At 39.7% G+C, this 25581-nt stretch overlaps 1 protein-coding gene across 4 annotated transcripts in view; it reads left to right on the top strand.

Moving 5' to 3' along the window:
- Positions 1-25581, top strand: part of TRIO (trio Rho guanine nucleotide exchange factor) — a 251433-nt gene that overhangs the window by 198789 nt on the left and 27063 nt on the right. For 3 of the 4 annotated variants that reach the window (XM_032117844.1, XM_032117852.1, XM_032117845.1), the window contains exons 35-37: positions 17194-17486; positions 19026-19196; positions 24202-24297. In XM_032117844.1, the coding sequence (XP_031973735.1) occupies positions 17194-17486; positions 19026-19196; positions 24202-24297 (560 nt within the window). Of the gene's footprint in view, positions 1-17193; positions 17487-19025; positions 19197-23123; positions 23669-24201; positions 24298-25581 lie in introns of those variants that run through there. The other variant, XM_032117861.1, reaches the window with a different exon arrangement.

Here is a 25581-nt window from a genome sequence, read left to right as displayed (position 1 = left end):
CTCAGTTTACTGAACAGGAAGACAGCTAAATGAACTAGAAATATATCTGGCAGAGTATGAGCACAGAGGTGAAATAGATCTGCAATGTAGTTTAAACTAGGGCAAGATCTTAATTTATCAAGTGGTGTGGATTTTCTGGTATTGTGGGTTTGGTGTATTGATTGATTGATTGGTTATCACAAACAAGACTCAAGAGAAGGTGAAGGTGAGGACAGAATCAGTTGTTTTTCAAGGAAAATTGGAAGTTCCAGGGAAAGCACTGCATGGTTTAGCTGACCAAAAAATGTCCATCTTTTTTGTATTTATGCCTTTAGCTGTAGCATTAAAAACTAACAATGCTGTGTAAAATAAAAAGATGTCTTAGAGGTTCATTTTGTGCATTCTGGTTACGGTAGAGCTCTGTAGGGGTACTAGACTGCATCTGTTCTGAAGGCTGAGAGGAAAAATTGCTGCTTTGCTGTATTTTTTAAGATCACCCTGAGCCTCAATTAGGGTAGTTACGGTAGAGTGTAATCTGCTGCATCTGGCTATTCCCACATGTGAATTTAAAGACTGGAACTGTGTTCAGTGAGTCAGAGGAGAGCATCCCTAGAAGAGAGGAGCTGCTCTGACGGCAGGCAGGGGTGTAAACCAGCCAGAGAAGATAACAGTGACTTCCTCATTCTGATGGCATCGCCTGTAACGTTATCTGGGTGAACATCTTCAGGAGAAGCTGTAACCCATCCCAGCGTGCAGGCGAGTGGTTGTTTGGAAGCTGTGGGTTTCAGAACAGCTGACTCCTCACCATGCCGAACAGGATTAAACAGCTTGACACTCTGGGATCTCTTCACTCAGTAAATCCTACCTGCTGCGGCAACGGGCAGCCGAGTGGCTGTAAATACTGGATCCTGGATTTAGGTACAAATATGCACAGTACAGATACAATGGGCAGGGGGAGGCAGGTTGGTTGGTTGGTTGGGGGATGTTTCCAAATCACAGGAGTTTAGTAGGATGCTTTTTTTTTTCCTCCTTCTTTCTTTTTCTCTACTCTTCCCCTCCCTCTGATCTGACCCCAGCCAAAAACCTCGCAGCATTACAGAGAGGACCTATATGGGAAAGGGAGCAGTTATAGAATGAATTTTCTCTGTAGAATACTGAGATGCTGTACAGTAAGGTCTTTCAAAAAAAGCCTGTAAGAGGCATGTGCTACTTTATGGGTTTTTTTAGTTGAAATAGGGAAATGAGAAATGGTAACTCTTGCTCTGTGAAACGTTATTAATGGTAGTATTTTAGGAGATTAGCAGAAATTTTCTCAGAATGTTGCTGTTAAACCAAAGAAGTCGTAGATTATTCAGTATGTATCACTTTTGTTAAATTGTTGTTGAGAAGTAATGCTTTTGGGGAATTAGAGCTTGAAAAGTAGGGGCAGCTGGGAAGTAAATCGGTCTGTGAAATTTATTTAGAGGCAGCATTGCTTCTGTAATATGGAGGTAAGCTGTGCTCCTTCGGTCTGGACTGGGGGAGCACAGAGGTAAGGATAAGGATGTTCATGCTAAACTCATTTCTTGTTGGGTTTTCTCCCATTCCTCCTTTGTAATTTTTAACAGGAAACAATGTTCGTGCTTGGCATTTGATCTGTTGCTGCTGAACAAGTTTGTATGATGCGCATTAAAATGTTGGAAGTATCTCCAGGACAAAACAGTGCTAACCTTTAGTGTCTGGAGCTGATGCACCTGTTGGGATGCCTTCTTACATACTGGTTGCTGTGTGCTGTGTGCATATACTTTAAAAAAGCAGCAAAACGCAAGTTATAATCGGTGTTATTTGGTAATATCCAAACTGCAGTTATGGATGGATGAGAGGAGAGGGAGGATGGTAGAAGGCTGCAAACATGAAATTGAGGATGTGATGGGAATTAATCTTATCAGAGACCTCTGAAGATGGCGTCACGTGTCAGTGGATGGTCATATCTCTCAGTAGTTCCTCGAAAGGTATCGGGGCACTGCAGTTCCAGCCAGTGGGAGTTAATGTTAGCAGGCTGTCATCTCAGATCCAGCAATAGAGCTGTGTTCTCAGAAGGCTGCTCTGTAGCCCCCAAGTGCTGCACAATCGCTTCCTTAAACAGCAATTATTCCAGTTTTTAGAAGTAAACACGTACAGGTTTACAGTACTTCTTGCAGGAAGGTGGGAGTGAAAGGAGTCAATTATAAATAGTAGTTGATAGGCAGAATGTTCTGCAGCAAAATATTTTCGAGCACGTCCTCACCCAGAGCTGTGACTACCTAGTCTGCTGGAGGTCTGTTCATGGCACGGCAGCAGTCTTCTCCTCTTCCTGTTGCTTTGCATTCTCCTGTCTTCACTGTAGCTCCTTTGCTTCATTTGTAAACTCTTGGAGTTGCAGTGGTTAGATTACTTCCAAATAATTTTTACAAAACACGTTTTATAAAGTGCTGGGTGTAGTCAGTTCCTATCAGTGAGATGCTTTCTGTTATGACCATAAATTAAGATCGTAGACACATATGAAGTCTGTCTTGGCAAACATACGTGGTTTCACAAACATTCTTCATTGTTCCCTTTCTGTGTCTTAAAAACAGATGTCCATGCACACAGACCATGCCATAAGGAGGCTCAATAGGCTTTCATAATAGAGAAACTAAGCTTGCATGCATACCCAGTATGACTGTAGCTATGCCATCTCTTGAACTGGAACAAGTAAAAATTGTATCTGTAGCATCACTGGCCACTGAAAACTTGAAACTGCTGATGTGGGATTTAGGCTTAATATTCAGAATGTACTCTAGTGCATGATTTTATTTGTAGAAGACTTGGACATTGCTTAAGGTTTTTTTTTAAGGAATTACAAAGTTTGGTACATTTTTCATTAAAAGTTAGAGTACATGTACAATTAGTAATTATGTATTCCTGCTTAATTAAATGATCTGAGTTTTTGCCCCACTTATGCATCAAGCCTGAAGGAAGAAAAACTTCAGATATAGGGAGAAAGAAAAGAGGGATTTGAGTAATGAATTGGCAAGAAACTACTGAAACTAATAAGTAAGTATTGTATTTTTGCGTTTATCTGACATCAGTTGGAGAAAGCAGTGGTGTTGTTAGGAGGAAACCAATTCTCATGGTAATTCCACCCATTTCTGTAACTTTAAAATGCTTTGCATATGAGACAAGAGAGACAAGATAAATATTAAAGTTGTTTATGGTTATCTGGCTGGAGAGAGTGTTGAGTAGTTTCAATCTGGAACTGAATATCGAAAATAACATATTTTTTCAGTTACCTTATGAGCTGGAAGAAACAATAGCATGTATGTGTTTTAGTCCCTAAGTGGATCATGTGAGTGTATATTTCACTTGGGAAATTTGAGAGGCAAATCTCATGGATAAAATCCAGGGAATAAATGTACAACCCCCAAATTTATCCTGAAGTTATTAACCATCTGGGAGCTGGGGTTTGAAGGAGGAAAGGTGATTGTAGGAGTAGAGAAAGAATAGAGAATTAGTTTTGAAGAAATACATTTATTATATGTGCAGTAGATTGCTTAAAAGAATGTATGTGAATCAAACTATCTTTCTTTTTTCCTCTTTCATAACATTTTATGGTATATCAAGCCTCAGAAATAATTCATCCATAAAACAGGATGCTTTTACTGGAAAGTAATTGTTAGCAAATGGTGTCCAAGAGAGGATAAGAATCTCTGAGGACTGAACTCAGAGGATGCAGTGGGAGAGTCCAGTTATTACTAATGGGTTGGTGTAATTCTTGGCACAGATTCACATATACACTTTGAAAGTCTATTCTTTTAGAATACAGATGGAAGCTGTTAAGTATGTGCTGTGTGTGCCTTTCCATCTCCACAAAGAGCATGCAACAGGAATCCTCCTGAAACTGAGCTCATGTATCAGCAATAGTTACACAAGCAAAGGTACTGCTTTCCTGACCTCTGCGTCCTTACTCACTTGTTCTTGGCTTTTCCAAATCTTTAGGCTGCAGAACTCAAAAGAGAAGTTAGCTGAAGGTGCTGTTTCATGGTTAGTGAAAAATGAGCTACGTGTCAGGTACTACTGGTTTATTTACCCTGTGCTTGCACATATGATCCAGCTGCTTCTCGTGCAGTCACACAGCCAGACAGACCTGGGAGTAGATCCTGCAGAAAATGCTACACCATTCCCTCCTCCCACACCCTGAGATCCCCCTTAAAAAAACACAAACAAAAAACCAATAACAACAAACAACGACCAAATTTTATGAGGCATAGGAGTTTGTGCAAGAAAAATACTGATGTCCTTTCATAATTGCCGTCACTTCTTGTGAACCTGAAGATTTGAGACTCAGATTTTTTGCTCTGAGCTGATATGATCCACAGCTATCCACATTTTCATCTGAGCTACTCCTGACCTTTTTCTCCTTTAATTTGGATATATTGGACTGGACTTTTCAACTGGACTGGACTTTTCAGTCTGTTGAAAAGGCCATTTCTGTAGCTCTCAGGTAGGTTACCTGCTCTGTGAAATAAGCCAAGACTGAGCAGCACTGTGGATCAGATGTGTGTATGAAGTTTACCCGAGGCAGCCTTTTGCCTCTAATCCTTAGAAGTCTGCTCCCTCCAGTGCAGCACTTTTCACTCAGACTTTTTATATGTGTACTGCATGAAAACAGAGTAATTTAAAATGGTTCTTTTAGCCCCAGCTTGTTCTCAAACCAGCTACTCAGTTCTGAGTTCTAACTTTTTTTAAAGATATAAAAAGAAAACATATGCTTTCCTGAAGGAAATGTAGTTATGTTTATAATACAATCGTTGTGTAATAAGGACTTGTAACTCCATTTTTATATTAAGGAGAAAGTGTTTACATATGAGCATTTTTTGATTTTGCTAAGATGTCTGTATTCCTGTGTATTGCTACTGAAGCATATTCAAAGTACTTAGTGATGAATTTCTAGATTTTGCTTCAAAAACATGATGGAACAATGAGTGGTCAATACCAAGAGCTTCCAAATTTCCCAGAGAGAGACCAGAAGGAATTTTGATAAAACTTGGAAAAGAAGGGTGGAGTTTGATTTCATACCAGAAGTGTGTTTGCGTCTTTACCTCCTTGTCAGCTCTCTCAGAGAATACCTGTATCTAAGCATCTGATGCAAATGGTTTTGTGTCATGGTCTCAAAAGTCTGCATTGAATGGATGGGCTTAAACTGAGGAAGCCAGAAACGTTCCAACTTATATTTCAACTTAATTTCCCTCTTGCTGTGTTGCAGCTCTCTTTTAAACAAATTGCTTCAGTGAGGCAGCAGTGTAAGAATGGGCTATCGCCTCACATAATGAAAGTTTCCTCTAGGTGCTCATTGCAAGACTAGTAATGAACAACATGTTCATAATTGCTTTTGAGCAGAGCTACAAGCAGCTGTGACAATGCATTGAATTTGCTCATCTAGGCTTGTGCTGACTCTCCTTTAGGGGAGGTAATGAGAGGAACAGAATTTAGGTGATATAAGTATATTCCATCCTGTTTTGAAAAGACAACATCAGTAACATTAACAATCCTCCCCCGCAGAGGTTGGTTTTCCTCACAGAGAAGAGTTAAGTATACTTGTTAAACCACTTAACGTGTATTTTTGTTTCCTTGCATTTGAACATAGGACTGGACATCTCCAGTCAATCTTCTCGAATGAGTGGTTAAAAAAAGACGCCACCCAAAAAATCAACTATGTGGAGTAGTTTGCCCTAAGAAGAAGAGTTTCATAGAGATCAGCTGTCTAGAGGCATTGTAGGAAATGCTTGGGACTAGATAAAAAGAAGAAATGCTTTTTCAATGGAAAAATGAAGAGAAGCTAATTAAATTTCTTATCTTGTTTCTACCAGAAAACTTATTTGCCCCTAAATTTAGGCTTACAGTTGAGTCTATAAGTTAAAAAAGCAGTAATTATTGTTTTGTAGAAATTATTACAGATTTCCTTCCCTTCCTCTGCTTCGTGTCTAGTTAAAGCAAGTAAAAGAATACTGGTTTATTGCCTTTTAATTGCCTTTCAAAAGAAGTTTAATTTTTTTAAACCTTTTTTTTCCCTTTTTGTTTCCTACATCCAAACCAGTTTTGGATGCTCTCCCATGATCTTACCACATCATTTTCCTGTGGCCACTTAGGATGGATGGAAGAGCTAGGGATGGATGGGATGCTGGGGAATGATGTGAAGAATTGGAATTTAGATGACTGGGTGGACAAGGCAGTCCACAGCATCACCTTCCTCTTGAGGCTTTATTGGGAAAATTGAAGGAAACAAAAACAATGGAAAAGTTGCATGACAAAATGTAGCTTTTTGTGTGGGCTTGATCATGCCAAAGAAAATTCAGCGGTACATACAATATTCCTGAAGAGACTGTAATCAAGTTAACGAACATGGCAATGATTCTGGTTTTAGTATTCAGTGTATTTGAATTGCACACTGAGATAAAATGTCACATCTGCCATTAATTTATAGTTTTAAAATACTTGTTTTAAAATACTCTATACCAAGGAGTTATCTTTCCCCTTTTAATGCAATCTATTTTCAAAATTGCTGAATTTGTGGAGGAGTCTCTTCCCCTTTCCTAATCCCTTAAAATACTTCATCCTGGAAAGGCATCTCTGCAGCAGATCGGCATTACAACTTTCAATAGCTGTCTGCTAGTCAACCTTGATGGTGAGTCTGTTTAAAAAAACGCTTGTATTTCCAGTGTGACTGACCTTTATTAAAATCATGTGTGCTCTCATTGTATTGCTCAGGTTACCTTTCCATCTTAAGACAAAAAATATAAAACCAGTTCAGTTTCTAATCACTGTCATCTAAGTCTGCTCTTGATAACGTAGGTATTGAGGTGGAATTGCACTGGGGGGGAGTTGTCTGTCATCACCTACAGCCATCTCGTTACACGGTGGGGAGGCTGAAAGCAGTGGCATGGCCACAAGGACTCCAGACAGTGTTTGCACCAAAAAGGTCAACATTTTACAATGCAAAGTAATGTTTGTACAATGAATTTCTATTACTAATATCAGTTAATTGGGTAAGGAGCAAACATCATTGTATAATTAATCTCTATCACTAATATAATTAGTTGGATAAGGAGGAAACATCATTTTTTATCTATAGGAATTTTAGAGGACCCATTTTTTTCACTGTTTTAGCCATTCCATCTGCGCTTCCAATTCCCTAAATTACTTTCTCAATGTATTTTTTGAGGGCTACAACAGTATAACATTTGGAAAGAGAAAATGACCAAAGTTATTGTAATAGCCCCAAAGCTAAACAGTATGAGTATATTATTATTATTATTATTGAGCTTATGGCAGAGTTCCTAACTTGAGATTGATGTGTTTGTACAGCTGTTGCTAAAGCTGTAGCTCCAAACAATTGCTAGTTGTTCTTATGAGCTCTTCTGCTTTGAATCAAGAGGATGGGGGAAAAGAAAAAGACTGTTAAAATTGCTGTTGGATTATTATGTGTATTTAGGTTAATGTGTAACTGCAGTGGGTGAACAGGAAACCAGTATTTTTTTAGTACAAGTAGTCTAATAACGAGGGGGTTTAAAACAAATGAAATTTGATAGTGTCATTATTTCTGCAGGTTCATTTGTTTTTGTAACTTAATACTAACACTGTGTACTGTCTCTAAAAACTTTACTAGTACACTTGAAGATATGCTTAGCAATTATTTGTGGTATCTACCCTTCGCGTTTCAAAGTGTTTATTGACTCATCATATATTCTGTCAGTTTTGCTAGAGAATTTTTGGAGGTTTTCTCATTTTTTAAGGCATTTGGAGAGAGAATAAAATGCATCTACTTTCATTTTGTAGAGGTCATGCATTTGTAAATACGTGGCAGAGGTTATACTTGCTCAATTTTTTTCAAACTTCTGTAAAAAAGGAAAAGAATGCTTTTTGCTCAGAATTTTTGCAGATTCTGTGTGTAATTAGTTTTTGCCTTCATAATTGTGGGACTTGTTTATATCGATTACATAAAATGGTGGAAGCTAATTTCCTCCCTATCTGTGTGTACATTCTCAGTTTCAACAGTACAGCAGAACTGTGTCTCGCTATTTCCTTTTGAGATCAGACTTGCTGAAACTTGCTTTTGCAATATCTTAGCAGTATACAGCCTTTTTCTTGAAGCAGTGGAGGCTGTTTTAAAATCTGCGTAGGATAAATTCTTTCCATTGGGATGCCCTGCATTGCTGAGCTTTTGCACAGGGAAGCATGGCATGTGTTGCTTTAAATAACATCTGAGATCATGATTCTTCCTTATGCAATTTCTGCAGACTTGCTTCTCTCCCTCCCTTCCTCCACAGCTTTCTCTGCTTTCAGAGGAGCTGAGGGCTTGCTGAATGCATCTTTTTCCACCCCCTTTTGGTTGGCTGTTCTGTTATCTGTACTGATACAGACATTGTTGTTTCATATCTGTTCATAATCTTTCTCTTCTGGACTGATGCACAAAGCATATCAGATGAGCTGCTGTGCTGCTTCAGAGCTGTATTTCTAGGACTGGAGTTTATTTTTATCCATTCTGAGCGAAAATTTACTTTACAGCAAAAATCAGAGTAGCAGATGATATAACCCCTACAGCTCAGTAACAGATGAGCAGAATTAATTGTGCAGTTGCCCCAATTAAAATCTGAAACTGCTCATCACGGATCTTGTCAGGAGTGGTTCCCATTCGTAGTGTGTTACATACAGCTCTCTGCCACGAGCAGAGCCGCATCTTTGCTGCTGGCATCCCTTAGCATGGCTCTTGGGAGTGGGTTGCACGAGGCAAGCACGAGGCTGATGGATTGTCAGCAGTCAGCTAAACTCTGCCTAGCGTCTTAAGCACCAGTGCTGCCTACGAGGCCCAGGCCCAAAGCTTCTGCCTTCCTTCTTTTCCATTCTTTGCCTCAGACGTCACTTCTCCGCACTGGGTGGCTGCTTGGTTTTGTCCAAGGCAGGGAGTGCTGTGCCATAGAGCAGTTGGAAGGGAGCGAGTGCTGCCAGCTCCCACTGCTTCCTTCAGTAGGAAGTGCCCTCCACAGCTTCCTGTGCTGAGATCTTCAACTCTCCAGCAGCATCAGTGCTGGGGAGCAGGCAAGAGCTGCTCCTCTCAGCTCAGGGTACTGAGGAGGCAGCAGCCTGGAGCCTGGAACAATTGTTCCTGCTGCATCCGTTCTTCTGGAGGGAGCAGTGGTTGGGCCTTGCCTTCGTCTGATCTTCTACTTTGATCATCCTGTAGTAGTTGGATATATACCTGATACCAGGCATCTAGCTAAAGCAGCATATACAGACAGTGTAAAATATTTGTGTCTCTGCAGTAAAGCTCAAAAATGCCCATGCTTTGAAAAAGAGTAATGTAATTGAGTCTTTGTGGAACTTTGAGAAATTTGATCCTAAAAGCTACTGTATTTAAGGCAAAATAGGGAAAATACACTGGTACTGGGGGAAAACCAGCTTGCTACTATAGAAAAGCAGTATTTCTCTAATTTTCTTTCGCTGTTTGCACTGAAGAACTTTCTCAACTATTCAATGAAAAAAGGGTTTGACCTTAATGTTCTTACATTACATGGTATCTGCCAGCCCCTATGAGGGAGTTGTTAGTATGTAACTTAAATCTGTCACTGAAAATCTTGCCTGTCGTAGTTGTCTGCAGAGCAAATAATCTTCTGTGATGTAAAATTGTGATGTAAAATGGTGTCATATGCCTCCTATGGAGGCACAGGTGAAGTGCAAGAGGTAAATAACTGGATGATGGCCCCATTTGGCCCGAGGGAACTCACTGGAGGTTGTGCACAAAAAGGAGAAGACTTTGAGTGAAAATTAGAACATGTTTCTGTTCATTAGCTCTTACATAAAAGCATGCAAGTGCCTGTGCAGTTAGTGGTTAGGGGAAATGCTGTCTCCCTTCCAGTGGGAGACAATCATATTAAAATAATCAGGCCACTTGCTTTGATCTGTAAAGGGGATGGCTCAGTACACTGACATAGAGTGAGGACTTGACTGAGAAACAGTGCTAAATTACATAAAACTGTCCGTGGCATATCCTGCCAGGCACATGGATGTAGCTGTCTTTAAATCTGAACAAACAGGTGGCCAAAAGAATAGTTGAAATCCAGACGCTGCCTATTAAAATGTAAGTTGCGTTCAGGGAAGCTGAGATTTAATCTATTAAAAGCTTGTGGTTTTCACAAACTGTGAAGCTAAATTTCAGCAGTCTAAGTCTTAATACATCCTATTTGTGACACAAAATGTCACAAATTCCTGAAAAAGGGAAGAATAACAGCTTATTGCAAAGAATGAAATGCCCCATGAAGTCCACTCTCCCTTTCTGTAGTGCTGCCTTGTGCTTGTAGCAGTATACAAGATTTAGATTTGAGGTGTTATATCCCTGTAGTCTGACTTCCAGGGAGCACAAACAGAACTACTTTTGTTAACCTGGGAAGATTTTTTTCTGGCAGAATATCATGCCTTCTTCCTGCTTAAAAACCCTCAAAAAACAAAAACACAAGTGTGGATGCAAAGTTGTCCAGCAGTTCTAAGAGAAGGGTTTTTTCCCATCTGAATTTTAATGGTGTTTAGCTCACAGATAGCAGTTGTATTTGCAGCTCTGTGTACACTCTGTAATGCATGCGAAACTAGTTAAAAACTTAAAAGTAAAACCTTGGTTTACAAAAACTTGGGTTTAAATTTATGGGGTAGGAAGGCAGGAGAATATACTAAATAAAAAATAATGATAACGTAACTATAATGTAAGTGTATTAAACCTTTCAGGTCCATGCCAGTAATTTTTTAATTGAAATGAACAGTGTATTCTTTTTGCTCTTACTCAGAGGTTTTCTTCATTCCTTTCTCTAGTGCAGTTGCAAATATGTCTGTTGAATGACTTTTCTCAGTATTAGAAAGACCTTTGGAAGTCATTAGGATGACAGTCTTGGGTAGGGGTTTTTTTAAATTGTTTGTTGGGCACTTCAGTATCACATTAAGAGAAGCTGAAATCTATCTAGCCTCAAGCTTAGAATTCCAGCCTATCTGATGTTAACATTATCAGCTTTTGATGACGTGGAAGACTTATTTAATTATTCCATACATGTAAATCTAAGTGCTCTGGACTAGTGCCTGTATCAGTCAAAATTAATACAGATAATTTATTAATCAGGGAAGATGTGCTAGGGAGTTGAACTCTTCGTCTATTCACGTACTGAAAAGATCATGAACTGATATTTCGGCGTAGTGCATAACTTGAAATAAATGACAACAAAGGTTTGCTGACCAGAGATGATGGCTCTGTTTGTTCCACTCCAGACACAAATGTGATAGAGGGATTTTTTTTTATGTACTGAGTACTAGCTTTCTGCACTTTGTGATTCTTTTCTTTTCTTTATATATATATTTTTAAGAAACTAGTTTTATGAGAGGTATATCACTCTACCTCACAAGTGAAATCTGTGCTTCCCAAAGGGCATGGTGGAAGTGCCTGATAATGCTTAAGCTACATTGTCTTTAAATGGTGACTGCTGTTATGATGGTTTTTTGAAAGTTGAAACACATCTAATGCCTTTTGATGTATATTCCAGTACTGGTTTACAAAAAATAAACGGGGATATTTTTAAGAGGATACCCCGCAGGAGAGAAATAAAATTCCTGACACATACAAAATTATCTGAATGGTCTTGCACATGGCGGATTGGTAACCTCTTACCTCAGAAGCAGTTCCCAGGCCGAAACTGTGCATGTCCATGACTAAAATAATCCATGCACTCTTTTTTCACGCCTTCTCCATCTCATCTAATAACAAGTGATCACTGTTTATGCATGTGGGTTTTTATGTACTTTTGTCATTAGATGCTTGTCAACTCCACCTTGCATATTAAACCTGAAAGTGCATTGCTGTAGATTGTGCTCACTGTGTTTTGAACCAACAAACAGCCCTTTTCCCCAAATACTCATAATGTACCTGCATCACATCTTATTGATCAGCTGGTTAATTTCTCCTGGACTTTTGTTGGTTGGTTGGGTGGTTGAGTTTTTGTTCCCTGAAGTCCATGGTGGATGGCAGATCTGCAGTAGCAGAGTGAGACGCCAATCAGGGTTACTAAGCTTGCTTTGCTCTACTTTTCAGTCTTTGCCCCATCGCTGTTTTACAGTCCAGAGACTGTGAAATGTTCTTATTTTTGATTTTGGAGCATTTTGTGTTTAGAGGTGCAAAGAGCATCAAGCAGATTGTTTGATTCCCTAGATAAAGGAGTCAGGGTTTCTGTAGTGCCTTGCAATAAAACTCGAAAAACAGCAATATGGAAATAGTTAATATGAAGCAGAGTCTTTCAAGTCATCAACTAGCTTAACATGGCTGATTTATTTTTTAGGGAAAAAAACAGTTTATTAATCACAGATGTGCATGTTTCTAGTGCTAAGAAAGCTGGGACTAGAATGAGAATTCCCATTTCCCTTCCAGTTTCAAAAATTTGCTTGTTTGTTGGAGGTAACTTTATCTTCCAGTTTGAGGGGGTCAGAACCCATGCTGCCTGCCCTTTAGCTTCAAAAATATATTTATGGACTCTGAGTGAACTCTCTGACCTCACCACCGGAGCAACATATGTGGTTTTTGCTTTCAGGGAAATGGCAGTTAAATGCCTCCTTTTCTTTTTGTGGCTATGAATTATAAAACAAAGCCCATCCTTTAGGTTTTTTAAAGTACTTTATTGAATTGCAAAACTTTCTCTGCTTAAACAAGTAGTGGTTTTATTAAATTCAATGTTTTCTTGTTGGATTGGTGTTGCTGTGTATGATCACTATACTTGTGTTGGGTTTTTTTTCTCTCCAAGATGTCCATCTGTTTCATTTATCTTTTTCTAAAAGGGAGTCTAATTCTCACTAGAAAGTTTACTGTACTTGAAATACATTTGGGGTTAGCATACCCCAAATTTATTCCATCTGTTTTGGTTTTAAAGTTCCGTGTTGCTCTCGGTTTAATTTTGAACACTCCTTTTTTTGTCTTAGCGTGTCTTAGTGATAAAATATTCTTGAGCAACCCTAGAAAAACAATTTTCTATGTAGTCATAAAGGAAACAAAGCCGATTTAGTGTAAACAGTCCCAAGCATGGTAATCAGTCAAACCAAGTCTGTATCCCTAATTATATAGATAGAAGTAGTCTATAGTGATGGGACAGGGAGAAGTGAGACACTCCCGTGGGGCTCTTCTCACAATGAAGGTGAAAGGTCTTTTTGTGCCTGTATTGGATGTTGATATTCCCTAATGCTTCGATCTGGCAATGCCTCTACATAAATATATTAACATGGGCACCTAGGTTTTGCACATGACTGTGCTTTAGTATTGTTACTGGGCTCCTGAGTAAACAGATGGGAGTAAGTAAGTGGAAGATCTGGATGCCTGTTGGCTGGGATGGGATGGGAAAATAGATGGTAAAGGGTCTCACTAGGAAAACACTGGCATGCAATATTTCTGATGAGTGTTAACTCAGCTATGATGTTTTAGAGATGTTTTCTGCAAATTTAAGGAGGGGCAAAAAGTCAGATCTGATCTCTGAAGAGGCCTAGTGGGTTGGTGTTCTTTTCAGGTTAACACTGGTGATTTTAAATCTCTTTATTTTTAATGCCCCATTTAATAAAATTGGATCTTTAGGCTGATGCTTTTATAGCAATGAAGTATATTTATTTTAAAAGGAGGTGCTATCGATGCATACAAGTATCTTAAGGGTGGGTTTCAAGAAGATGGGGCCAGGCTCTTTTCGGTGTCCAGTGACAGGACAGGGGACAACAGGTACAAACTGAAACATCGGAAGGCCCATCTGAATATGAGGAAGAGCTGCTTTACTGTGAGGATGGCAGAGCACTGAAACAGTTTGCCCAGAAAGGTTGTCGAGTCTCCTCGGGAGATTAAAAGCTGCCTGGATGCAGCCCAGTACACCCTGCAGCAGGCATGGTCTAGCTGATCTCCAGAGGTCCCCAGCCTTTGTGATTTTCCTTCTCTCCGAGTGATTTCAAGCTTTAAAGAGCCAAGTGGAACAGTGCTATCATTTTGGTGTACCACTTACATTATGTCCACTTTTGTGATTTCCTGAAGCCCTCATAATACTTCAGTAAGTATTTCATACTAAGTCATGCAGAAGAGAAGATAAGCAGCAGTTACATGCTGCATGCCAAATGAAAATTAATGTTGTGTGGGAGGATATGGCTGAAGTATGTGCTGCGGAACATGTCTGGCTTACATTGTTTTGTCTCTTAGATCCTCTCCGCTTGAGCAGAGTGTACGTATTTCTCCGTGCTCTTTTCCCTCCTCCTGCCCACAAGCTCTTGGCTGACTTGGGTTAACAGTTAGGAGTGGTACAACAAAAGTACAGTCAGGCAAAAATACTTACTTGTCTTCCACAGTTTCAGGGCCTCTGTCCTGTACTGCTTGGTTTTACAAGAAATTCAGTAGTTGCTAAGTGTAGATTGTCAAAAGGATGTGTGAAAATTTGAGGAGGTGGAGCACACTTTATAAAAAGAAGAAGGGGTTTATTAACTGCAGGCATGTTACTTGCTTAGGAATAGGCATGTTTATGTAAAAGTCAATCTTATTCAATCGGTTATTGCACCACCATGCTGCCTTTTTGTTAGAAAGGAGTAATTGTAAAGGAAAAAATGCAACAGATATAAAAATATGAAACAGGACATGGTGAACTTCTGCGAAGGCTTAATTTTTTTTTTTTTCTTATGTAAACGAGTGAATGTTCTCTATTTTATTTGCATGGAAGGAACCTTGTATGAACTGTTATTGGGAGGAAAAATATATACAAATGAAAGAAAAACTTGGCTGAGTAGTAATAACATCTTCAAGCTTGGGAGTCTTGAAAACAGGGCATTTAGTTTGTGCTTTAGGAACTTATTTTCAAGAACACCACCACATTTTCTCATCTACAGTCCACTAGCAGAGTAGCAGAAGGTTATTTATTGAAATACCCATCAGCTGATGTTTGCTGTGGTTTCTGAAACAAAGCATCTGATAATAATTAAAATGCTTGATACACTAAAGATAAGTTTGATGAAAGAGCAGTCAAACTAAATTCTTACAGAGGTTTAATAGGAGATTGTTTGGATTCCTGTGGAGAGCTTGCAGATGGTTGCAAGTTTTCTTTGGAATTTTTTTAATAAACAGATCAGGGATTTTTTTGATAAAGTCAAAAATCTGTCGTGACGTGGATGCTGATGGCTAGTAGGCTTGCTTTTCTTGCATATGTGCTGAGAACCCTTAAGCAGTAATCCTGGAGCCTTGTGGGATACTCAGATTGCAAGTTGAAAACCATTGTTATAGATAATTAATTTCTTTCTTACGCTTTCCACTTCAGCAAGAAAATAATGTGGCAGTTCTTAGCACTGCTCTCCCAAGATTTAGAGACAAAGACAACTAGTGTTGCTCTGCATCGGCTTTTTTGCCAGTACCCATTACTTAAAGCCTTGAAGACAGGTTAATGGTGTTGTGTGAACTCTCCTTACTTATGTGCACAACAGCTACAGCTGTTGCTGGAAGATAATTCTGCAGGTGTGACTTGGTTTAAAGAGTTAGCAGCTAGCTTGTTAGACTGAAAGTATGCTTTATAAAGTTTATCTTCAGCTTTGTGGAACTTGATGAAAGTGGTGGTTAACAGCAATTATTATGTGTGTGTTCATACCGTATTAAGCTACAAATGTTCTTGGCATCAGAGTTGATGTATCTTAATGGTGACATGCCATGGGTTTTATTGGAACAGAGAAACATTTTCATAAACAGCATGATAGATCACATTTTGGATCCCAGGGAAGGGGTTCCCTTTGTGAAACAGATTGAACAGTGAAGGAAAAATAAAAAGTCCTAACTTCTTATATCCACATTTTATGTCTCTTTCCCCATCTCCATTCTAAACTATCATTTACACTTAGTGCTCCATGGAAACGGAACAGCCTCACATACTTGTGTGTGGATCCAAGCATTTGGATGTTTATGATGAAGTGTATTGCTACATCAATGTGACCATATTATTCCACAAAATTCAAACTATAAACTATCTCTGGTCAGACTGGCAATACACCTCTTAGGGAAAAGCTGCCAGAAGAGGTGACCTGAACATCTGTGTCAGCCTTCAAGAAGGAACACGAGCACTGCATTTAACTCCCAGCAGTAGAAACATTCAACAAAACATTATTTATGTCATCCTTATGTAAACTGTCTGCAAAAGTGCACACACAGGAGAAAAAAACCCCATATTTGACAGCCTAGGATAGTCTTGCTAATACCCTAGTGGTAGATAATATTTATAGGAGTGGTGTTACAAGAATCTTTCCAGCCCCCTTCTTCACCCCCCCCCCAAAAAAGTATATTTTTAGGAAAAGAGGATTGCTGGGGGAAACAGCATTGTGCTGCATGGGGAAGAAAAGAAATCTAGTCTCACAATAGCTGACCAGTGGGTATTTAAGCATACAGTCCTGGTCAAGTGACAGGAATCTTGGTGGGAAAGTGTTTTTGACCTCATGCACATTTAACTATGGCTTGAGAAAAGTGTATCCTTTGTTTCATTACAGAACTTCAAGCATGTCATGCTGAGACCTACTGCTGATCCTGAGATTTCAGCAAGTGGACTTTTAAACATTGCTTTGTGCCTTTTTAAAAAACAAACAAACAAAGCCAAAACTCTGAGAAAATTTAGGCAAAAGACAGACATTTAACTGTCTTCTGGTTTCTTCTTCCCTCTATCCCAAGGGCAGGGGAAATATATAAATAATGAAAGTAATTGGAGCATTTGTAATTAAATTTGGTCTTTGAAAAATGATTTGCTTATCTCATTGAGGCAATTATTATTACCCTTCATGTCTTTGCTCAAAGCAGTAAGCATTAAAAGTAAGCAGTAAGCATATCCTTTCATAAAGTTACATGACATATGGAAAGTATAATTCACTATCAAGTAAGTATCAGCAGTGAGAAGTATGAATTATAGTTGAGGCAGGCACAACTTAATGGAGCTTGACTGTTCTAAGCACGTCAGTGGTGCTTGTGCGTGGACAGCCATGTGCAACATGAACACTGATAGCTGTGGTGTCATTAAAGGCCAGGTTACCTCAAAATAATCTCATTGACTTCTCCATAAATTCAGTTCGATGTCCACTATTACATATGTCCATTTGCCTTGTTTCTCACTTGCTGGTGCTTCAGCTTTAAAATGCTCCCCTTGTTCTTTTTTCCAGACTCCCTTTCGGTCTCCAGCAATGATGCCAGTCCTCCAGCTTCCGTAACATCGCTTCAGCCCCACATGATTGGTGCTCAGAGCTCCCCGGGTCCCAAGCGCCCTGGCAACACCTTGAGGAAATGGCTCACCAGTCCTGTGAGGCGCCTTAGCAGTGGGAAAGCAGATGGGCACGTCAAAAAACTGGCCCACAAGCATAAGAAAAGCAGAGAGGTTCGTAAAAGTGCCGATGCAGGCTCTCAGAAGGACTCTGACGACAGTGCAGCAACACCACAAGATGAAACCGTTGAAGAGGTAAATGCTTAAGACAGCTTCCCGAGACTTGTTTGTAGGTTTTTCAAAGAATTAAATGTTGTCAGGTGAAGATTGTCTCAACTGACTGTCCAGCAGTGGAGCAAAGTGTTATGTGCCCTGTGCTCATCCTTGACTGCTGCACTTTGCGTCAGTACTGTGCCAGGGACAGCTTGTGCCTTCTGCTTTGAGAGTGTTAGTAAAGCTCTGTGAAGCATCTATAATTTAAAAAGAGAAATGGGAGAATAAAAAGTTGTCCTTTGACTTGACTCTCTTATGCTAATTTGGATAATGGCTTTGTGAGTAAAGGTGCTTCAAGGTCTGGGAATAATCAGGTCATTTTGTATTTCCTTTGCTTTTCTTGTTGATGGATCAGGGAAAGTGTAGGGAGAGCTGCTTAGCTGCTTAAAGCTCTAATTGCACCTTACATAAGAGTCAGAGCACAGAAAAATTGCTGGCCCTTCAATGCAGGCCAGTTACCAGCAGTCAAGTAATATGCATGGCAGTTTTCATTGCAGAGAAGGAAATTGTGAACTGATCCAAATTTTGCCACCAAGGACATCTACTGAGGACTTCCCTTCTTCCCACAAACATGTGCCTCTCCTTCAAAGTCTGGAACTCCTCTATGAACAAAGCTGGCCTCCAGTTAGGTGCAGACAAGAGCCAAATTCTCTGTTACAAACCTATGGTTCAGGCTGGAACGAATGTCATGTTACTGCTTCCAAGGGCACAGCTGGGTGCATGCTATTCCCTTTTATTAGATTGACTCTGGCTATTGGTTTTGGTACTTACCATACAGAAAAGCAGTCTTAGTTGCCCAATTTTTTTATTAATTGCTGCTTTTTTTTTTTTCTCCTTCCTCCCAATGTATTTTTCTACAAGCTTGGAACACTAGTGAAGTTCCACAGTAAGTGTTGGGAAAGGACGGACTAAAGATTTGGCAGCATGATGAATTGAGAGATGTTGTTTAGCAATGAATACTGGCCTCTGACCTTGAATGTCAGGCTGTAGAAAGAGACCCTCTGTGCTGCAGCTGTAGCATTGTTTTGGAAGTATGTTATTCTGCAGTTATGTGAGTGAAGGGAAAATCTAAGGCCAGTGCCTTGAAGTCAGGAAAAAACAATAACCATCTATGCTCTCCGCCTGTAAAGGTAGATAAATTGTAAAAATACTTCATGTTGTAATAGTGAGTTTTTATGTCCTCTAGGAGACTTGCTGTGATACATAGCAAGATACACATTTCAGAGAGATAGATTTCTCTTTCCAGAACTGAACTTGGAAAACAAGCATGGCTTTGATAACACTTTCCTTGTAGTAAATTTCAACTGAATGTCTTTTTCTTACTATTTAAATTCTTTTTCATTTACCAAACATTGACAACTGACTTTGGCATCTGCACTTTCCCCCTCTGTTAAGGAGAGTTTGTAGCATCTGGACTGGTTGGGAGAGGGCTGAAACTACAGAGTTAAAACAAGCATGTGATAACAAGCTTCATGCTGTTGAGATAACAACAGAGCTTGAACATCTTGATGTTATTTGCAGAGAGGTCGGAACGAGGGGCTGAGCAGTGGCACTCTCTCCAAGTCGTCCTCTTCCGGCATGCAGAGCTGTGGAGAGGAGGAAGGCGAGGAGGGAGCAGATGCTGTGCCGCTTCCTCCTCCCATGGCAATTCAGCAACACAGTCTTCTCCAGCCCGACTCGCAGGATGACAAGGTAGGAGCAGGATGTGGGGGAAGCTTCACATGGTGAGATAACCTCTGTTTGCACAAATTTTTCTTCTGCTTCCGAAGGTCTCCAAAATGTACATAATACAACTTTATGGTAGATGGAAGTTATCGCTATTTCACTTTAGACAACATTAAAAGGGTGTTCTGTGAAAAGAGCATTAATTAAATGCTTTTCTATTCTCAAAGCACGAGTGAGCACTTTAAATGTGAAAACAGGCTACTTTGTGTGCTCACAGGATGATTTACATCACTTTGGCTGATGACATATTTAGTGATTAGAGTCTAATTGTTTTATAATCATACCTTTTGTTATACTTGGTTTTTGTTGGGTTTAGGGGGGAGAGGAAGGGGGGATGCCTAAGAGAAAAGAATTACCAAATAAGGATAATAATTCTCATGGTTTAACCCCAGCCAGCAATTAAGCCCCACACAGTCACTGTTCTACTGTCCCCGTGAGAATCAGAAGGGGAAGAGTGAAAAAAACTCTTGGGTTGAAATAAAGACAGTTTAATAGGTAAAGTAAAAGCTGTGCACACAAGCAAGGCAAAACAAGGAGTTCATTCACCACTTCCCATAGACTGGCAGGTGTTCAGCCATCCCCAGGAGAGCAGGGTTCCATCATGTGTAGCAGTGACTTGGGAAGATAAACGCCATCATACAAAACGTCCCCCCCTTCCTTTTTCTTCCCCCAGCTTTATATGCTGAGGATGTTGCCATATGGTCTGGAATATCCCTTTGGTCAGTTGAGGTCAGCTGTCCTGACTGTGTTCCCTCCCAACTCTTTGTGCCCCCGCATTCTCATTGCTGGTGGGGTGGGGTGAGAAACAAAAAGGCCTTAGTGCTGTGTGAGCTCTGCTCCTCAATAGCTAAAACACCTCTGAGTTATCAACACTGTTTCCAGCACAAATCCTAAACATGGCTCCATACCAGCTACTGGGAAGAAATTTAACTCTACCCGAGCCAAAACCAGCGCATAATTCATCGGTTTTTTACAAACAAAGGCACATTAAAATTGAGGGTAAAAATTTTGCGCTGGTAATGAAACTTTGGATGTAGGTAGTAACTGCATGAAGAAAATCTCACTTGCATATGATCTGTTTTTCTTTAATGTTATGATGTTCATACATTGCGAGGGTTTATTTCAATTTTGAACCCGGATCAGACATTTAGGGGACACGTATCAAGTCTGGAAATGGAGGTGTTTAGAATGGAAATAATCTGGACTTGTGCAGCAGATAATCACATTATTGTTTTCTTGCCATTTTGCTCCTTAAAATTTTTAACCTTTTTAATCTACAGCACTGAATATTGTTAGTGAATTTTGTGACTGCTTGTTCTCTGTTCTCAGTGGTGCAGATGTTATTCATAACTTTAGTGGATCTTATTTTTGTTTTCTTTTTTTTTTTCCTTTTTAAAACACTGCCTTTCAGTGAGAATCTCACTCATCCCTGAAGCTGTTGTTAGTAGGATCAAAATGGCTGGTTCTTATGCTCTATGTGTATTCAATTCCTACATGTTTTCTGAATTGACAAAGTGTAACATACAAGTTGAAGAGTTATTATACTGGGAAATATTCCTGAAACAAAATAAGCAAAAATAGCCCAGCTTTCAGACCTGAGAGAATGTTTTCTTGCTAGAACAATCTCAGTTTTAGATTTAGAAATAAGATGAAAATAATGTTGGTGAAAATATGTTTAAGCTCCTGCTGATGAGCTGCCATATTTGCATGTTCCTTCAGTGACAGAAAACAATTGAAATACAAATATTATAAAAAGTGCTCCAGAGAAAAATTAACTTCATTACAGACCTCCTTACATAGCAAGAACACTATATATATATATATATATATATATATATATATATATATATATACACACATATTTGTGAAGGGATATGCTTGTAAACTAGCGTCTGCTTACTTACGTATTTCTGGTGCAAAGTCAGACCCTTACCACAGCGGAGTAAGAGCAGCTTTGAGTAGCTTTCCATCTCCAGTAAATTTTATTTTCACTTCCATTGTGGTTTAACCTCAGCCAGCCACCAAATACCACACAGCTGCTTGCTTACTCCCCCACCAGTGGGATCAGGGAGAGAATAGGTCAAGTAAAAGATAGAAAACTCATGGATTGAGATTAAGCAAAAGCCATGCACACATGCAAAGCAAAACAAGGAATTGATTCACTGCTTCCCATTGGCAGGCAGGTGTTCAGCCATCTCCGGGAGAGTAGGGCTCCATCAGGTGTAATGGTGACTTGGGAAAAGAAACACCATCACTCCAAATGTCCTCCCCTTCCTCCTCCTTCCCTCCACTTTATACACTGAGCATGAGGTCACATGGTCTTGAATATCTCTCTGGTCAGTTGAGGTCACCTGTCCTGGCTGTATCTCCTCCCAACCTCCCAAGCACCCCCAACTTCCTCACCAGCATGGCAGTACAAAAAGCAGAAAAGGCCTTGGCTCTGTGTAAGCCCTGCTCAGCAATAACAAAAACATCTCTGTATTATCAACACTTTTTTTAGCACAAATCCAAAATGCTGCCCCATACCAGCCACTGAAGAAAATTAACTCTACCCCAGCCAAAACCAGCATAACTTCTTAAAAGATTAACATGCACCCACTTCAGTAAAAACATGTTGGGACAGTTTTTAAAGTAGCTGAAACTACATGCAGAGAAGACTTCAGAGAAGTTAAAATTTGGTGAAGTTAATATTATACCATAATTTTTCAAAGCATGCAAATAGTGATTCTTCTGTGATGTCTTGTAATTATGCAATATTTGTCCTTCATGGTGGGAGGCAAAAGGTCCCCTCATGGGGCATCCTGGGAGGTTGTGTGTGCCTCCCTCAAGATCACATACCACCAACTTCTAGCACCTAAAGTAAATGCTTTGTTGGAGCACAGAAGTGGGAAGTCAGAGCAAGGTTTTACCCAGGAGAAGGTAGTTGGCTCTATTGATAGAGTTACTGATTTAATAAAAGGCTTGCAAACAAGTTCCCAGTTGTCTGCCTTCTGGATGGAGTCCTTCTTCACATTCCTGCCATGCTGGGTGGTTTCTTGGGTTGCTCAGCTACTCCAGATCCCAAGGAATGTCTCCTCCTTTCTGTGACCTCAGAGACTTGGCGTTCAGCTGTGCCTCCCTGCAAGCATTTCTTTCTCTCCAGAGCTCCTGCTGGAAACTCCCTGTTTGCTGGGTTTCTTCATCTCTTCCCAGCCTCCTGTGGGCCCTTAGCAGCATCTCATACCTGCCTGAGCTCAGTTGCTCACTCCAGTTTTCCCTTCTTTTCTGGGCAAGGGTTGTATTCTGCTCCCAGAGTACGTCATCAGGAAAGTCAGCAAGGAGTTTTAACTGTGCAGCTCCTTCTTTTTCAGATAATATGTGCTATGACCACAGGTCCTGGAAATCACAGTTCTGAAGTTTTGCCTCACATTCCATATACTCCAGCAGAGAAATAAAAGAGACCATCACCAGAACCTGATTCTGATACTGACAGTGTTTTGTAAGACTAAGCTGAGCTCCGCATCCAAAGTGAAAACCCACATACAGGCGCAGCTTTGGAAAACCTGGTCAGCAGTCGGATGTCAGGAGCATGTAAATTGCCTAAAAGACAGGCCAGCTGTGGGATTGCTCAGTTTTTGGTGTGCATGCAAACATCATGTGCTAGGCCATGCTGATTTGTCTAAGAGCACTAAATAACACAATCATTTCTCCCCTAAGAGCTCATCTGCACACTATATGCATTCTTCCATTCAGCAGAATCATTGCGCACTCATGGATTTGCATTTGGTGGCAGTTTACAAGTCATTTGCATTTAATTTTTGGATAAGCAGTGTTAAAAGTTTCAAGATCAGTTGTGTTAATATGAAACTAATTATTTTCGCTTTTTGTTTTCTCTTTTTGTAAACTCTGATGCAGCATTATGTTGACTTGTGTTCTGTCTCTGCTTTGGCTCAGTTCCCATATCTTTCTGTTTAAAGTTATCTGTATTTCCTTTGCTTTCCCAACCCCTGTTTTTCCTTTCCAAATAAGGCAAATACAAGGCAAACTACCTAAAATCTGTGTATTCTTTCTTCTTTTTTTTTTTTTTTTTTGTCTTTATTTACTTATGGGGAGTCTTGTTACACCCGTGCTTGATTTGAGCAGAACCTCTTGTGTTGAGTCATTATTCATGCCGTTTCTTTGTCCGGTTTGTTGGAAATGTTTGCAGGACAGCTTGCCCTGTGCTGCAAGATGTTCACTGTGCATTTTGTAATATGAAGTACGGTTCATATTACACCCTATTTCCACTTTCCAGTTACTAACTGATAAATGTAATATGCAAACAACTCTGTTTGCAAATTACTGTGGCTGAATTTAATGGCCTTCTCCCAGAATCCTTTACTGTGAACACCTTTTACCTTCAGTTGTATCTATAAACTGGCATTTTATAGCTTATGAGGCCAGAGATCTTCTGTGCTCTACACATACCATTGGAAAAAATGGATGGCACAAGGAATGGTGAGCTCAATTTCCCATCTGAATCTGGGCAATATACCCCAGCTCCTTTAGAAAAGTAAATGCCCCTGAGTTACTGGTGTATTTTTTCTTAACATAATAATGCTTCCTCCTTTATTTCAAGTCTTCTTGATTTCTCTTACTGCTCTGCAGTTGTTGCTTTGTTTAAGCAGCAATAAAATAGGTTAACAAACTGTTGTCCATTGGGTCAGCTCAGGAAATTTTCATAACTATTTGTCAGCAATTATCAGCAATTATATTTCCTTGACTTCTATTGCATGTAGGAACAGGAATTTTTATCCCAGCATTTAACTTCTGTGGGGTTTTCTTGAAACTTCCAACTCCAGTTGCTCAAGTTGGAAGGGATGATCTTAGTGTTGTATGACACTGACAGTACCTGTCGGGTACCTTTGTCTGACAGAAGTGAAGGAAGTCTCTTGATCTTTGAGCAAGTACCAGGCTAACTCTGGGGTTCTCCTTCCTTTGTGTCCTTGCACAGACATCTTCTCGATTGTTGGTGCGGCCAACCAGCTCCGAGACGCCCAGTGCTGCAGAACTCGTCAGTGCAATTGAGGAGCTCGTCAAAAGTAAAATGGTGAGACTGACCAGCAGGTGCATGTGTCTAAAGAAGTCGTGTCTTCAAGCCCCAGCTTGCTATTCAAAGAAAACCTGCATGTTTTACATTGACTCCTAAAATTTGCTGTCTTCTTTCAAAAGTCTGGGTTCCCTTTCTGGGATGACGTATGGGGTCATTTTGTACACACTCTTTTGTAAAAGCATTTACTGAATAGGTAAATGGCTATAAAGAGGAGCAAAAAAGCAATAAATAAGAGAAACTAGAAAGAAAATAGGTAGAAAATTTACTAAGTATGTCCTGTTAGTAAAAAGAAAATGTCCTATTAGTAGAATAAATGCAAAGACCCAGGGTCTTAGACTAGTAGACCTTTCTGAGAAGAATCCCTGAAACTAAATTTATTGCAAATCTTATGAGGGTCCTCAGTAAAGTAGGTAACCCCAACAGCAGAAACATTTATGTTTTCTAGTTGCTCTTTAGGCAACATGATAATGAAGAAATAAGTAAAAGAGTAAAGGGATCATTTTGCATGTCGGTGCCTCCATCCTTGCTAACAAATCGATTAGGCGGAATTTGTGTCAGCTTTTCCAAGTTTCTATGTTTTAAAGTTTCCACGTTTCTGAAGATTCTAGTTGACATGTTTTAAAGTTTTCTTGTTTCTGAAGATTCTCATTATATGCATAATTCCAGGAAGGCCCTTTATAATCAAAATCCAGCTTGACCCAATCTGAGAAAAACTTTTCTAGCTGACCCTGTTTGAGATTGGACTATATGGTCTCAAGAGGTCCCTCAGCAATTCTGGATTTCCTCAAAACCTTTAAATCCAGCTTTTGCAGCATAGCCCCTGTTGGGCTCAACATGAAGTGCCTTTGTGAAAACTAAAAAGAATTGCAGCATGGCAGCCCCATGTTATCAGAGGTTGATATTTTCGAGGTTCATTCTAAATTTAAGAAGCTTTGAGTTTCAGAATTAAAAAATTTATTTTCTGTTTTATCATTCAGAGAGAATTACATTATTGCGTAAAATAATTACTGTACTCTCTTGGGTATTCACTTTGCTTTTTACTTCTCTTACACCAGAAGGGTGAATAAGAAGTAATCTATGGGAAAATACAGCACAGTGTTTTGTAAATGGAAAGTTTGGTAGTCCATGTGTCTTTCAGGCTGCCTAGCAGTGGATATAACTTAATGATCCGTGCATATAGTCCTTTGGGGAGATGTTCTCATTTCACAGTTTTAGCCAAGGGTCAGCTTCCGCTGGGTTTTGAGCAAGTCATATCATTATTGGTTTTTACTTTTGTGGGGA

The sequence above is a fragment of the Corvus moneduloides genome, chromosome 1 (genome assembly GCF_009650955.1).
Source record: "Corvus moneduloides isolate bCorMon1 chromosome 1, bCorMon1.pri, whole genome shotgun sequence".
Classification (NCBI taxonomy): Eukaryota; Metazoa; Chordata; class Aves; order Passeriformes; family Corvidae; genus Corvus; species Corvus moneduloides.
This window is presented reverse-complemented; position numbering and strand designations above follow the sequence as displayed.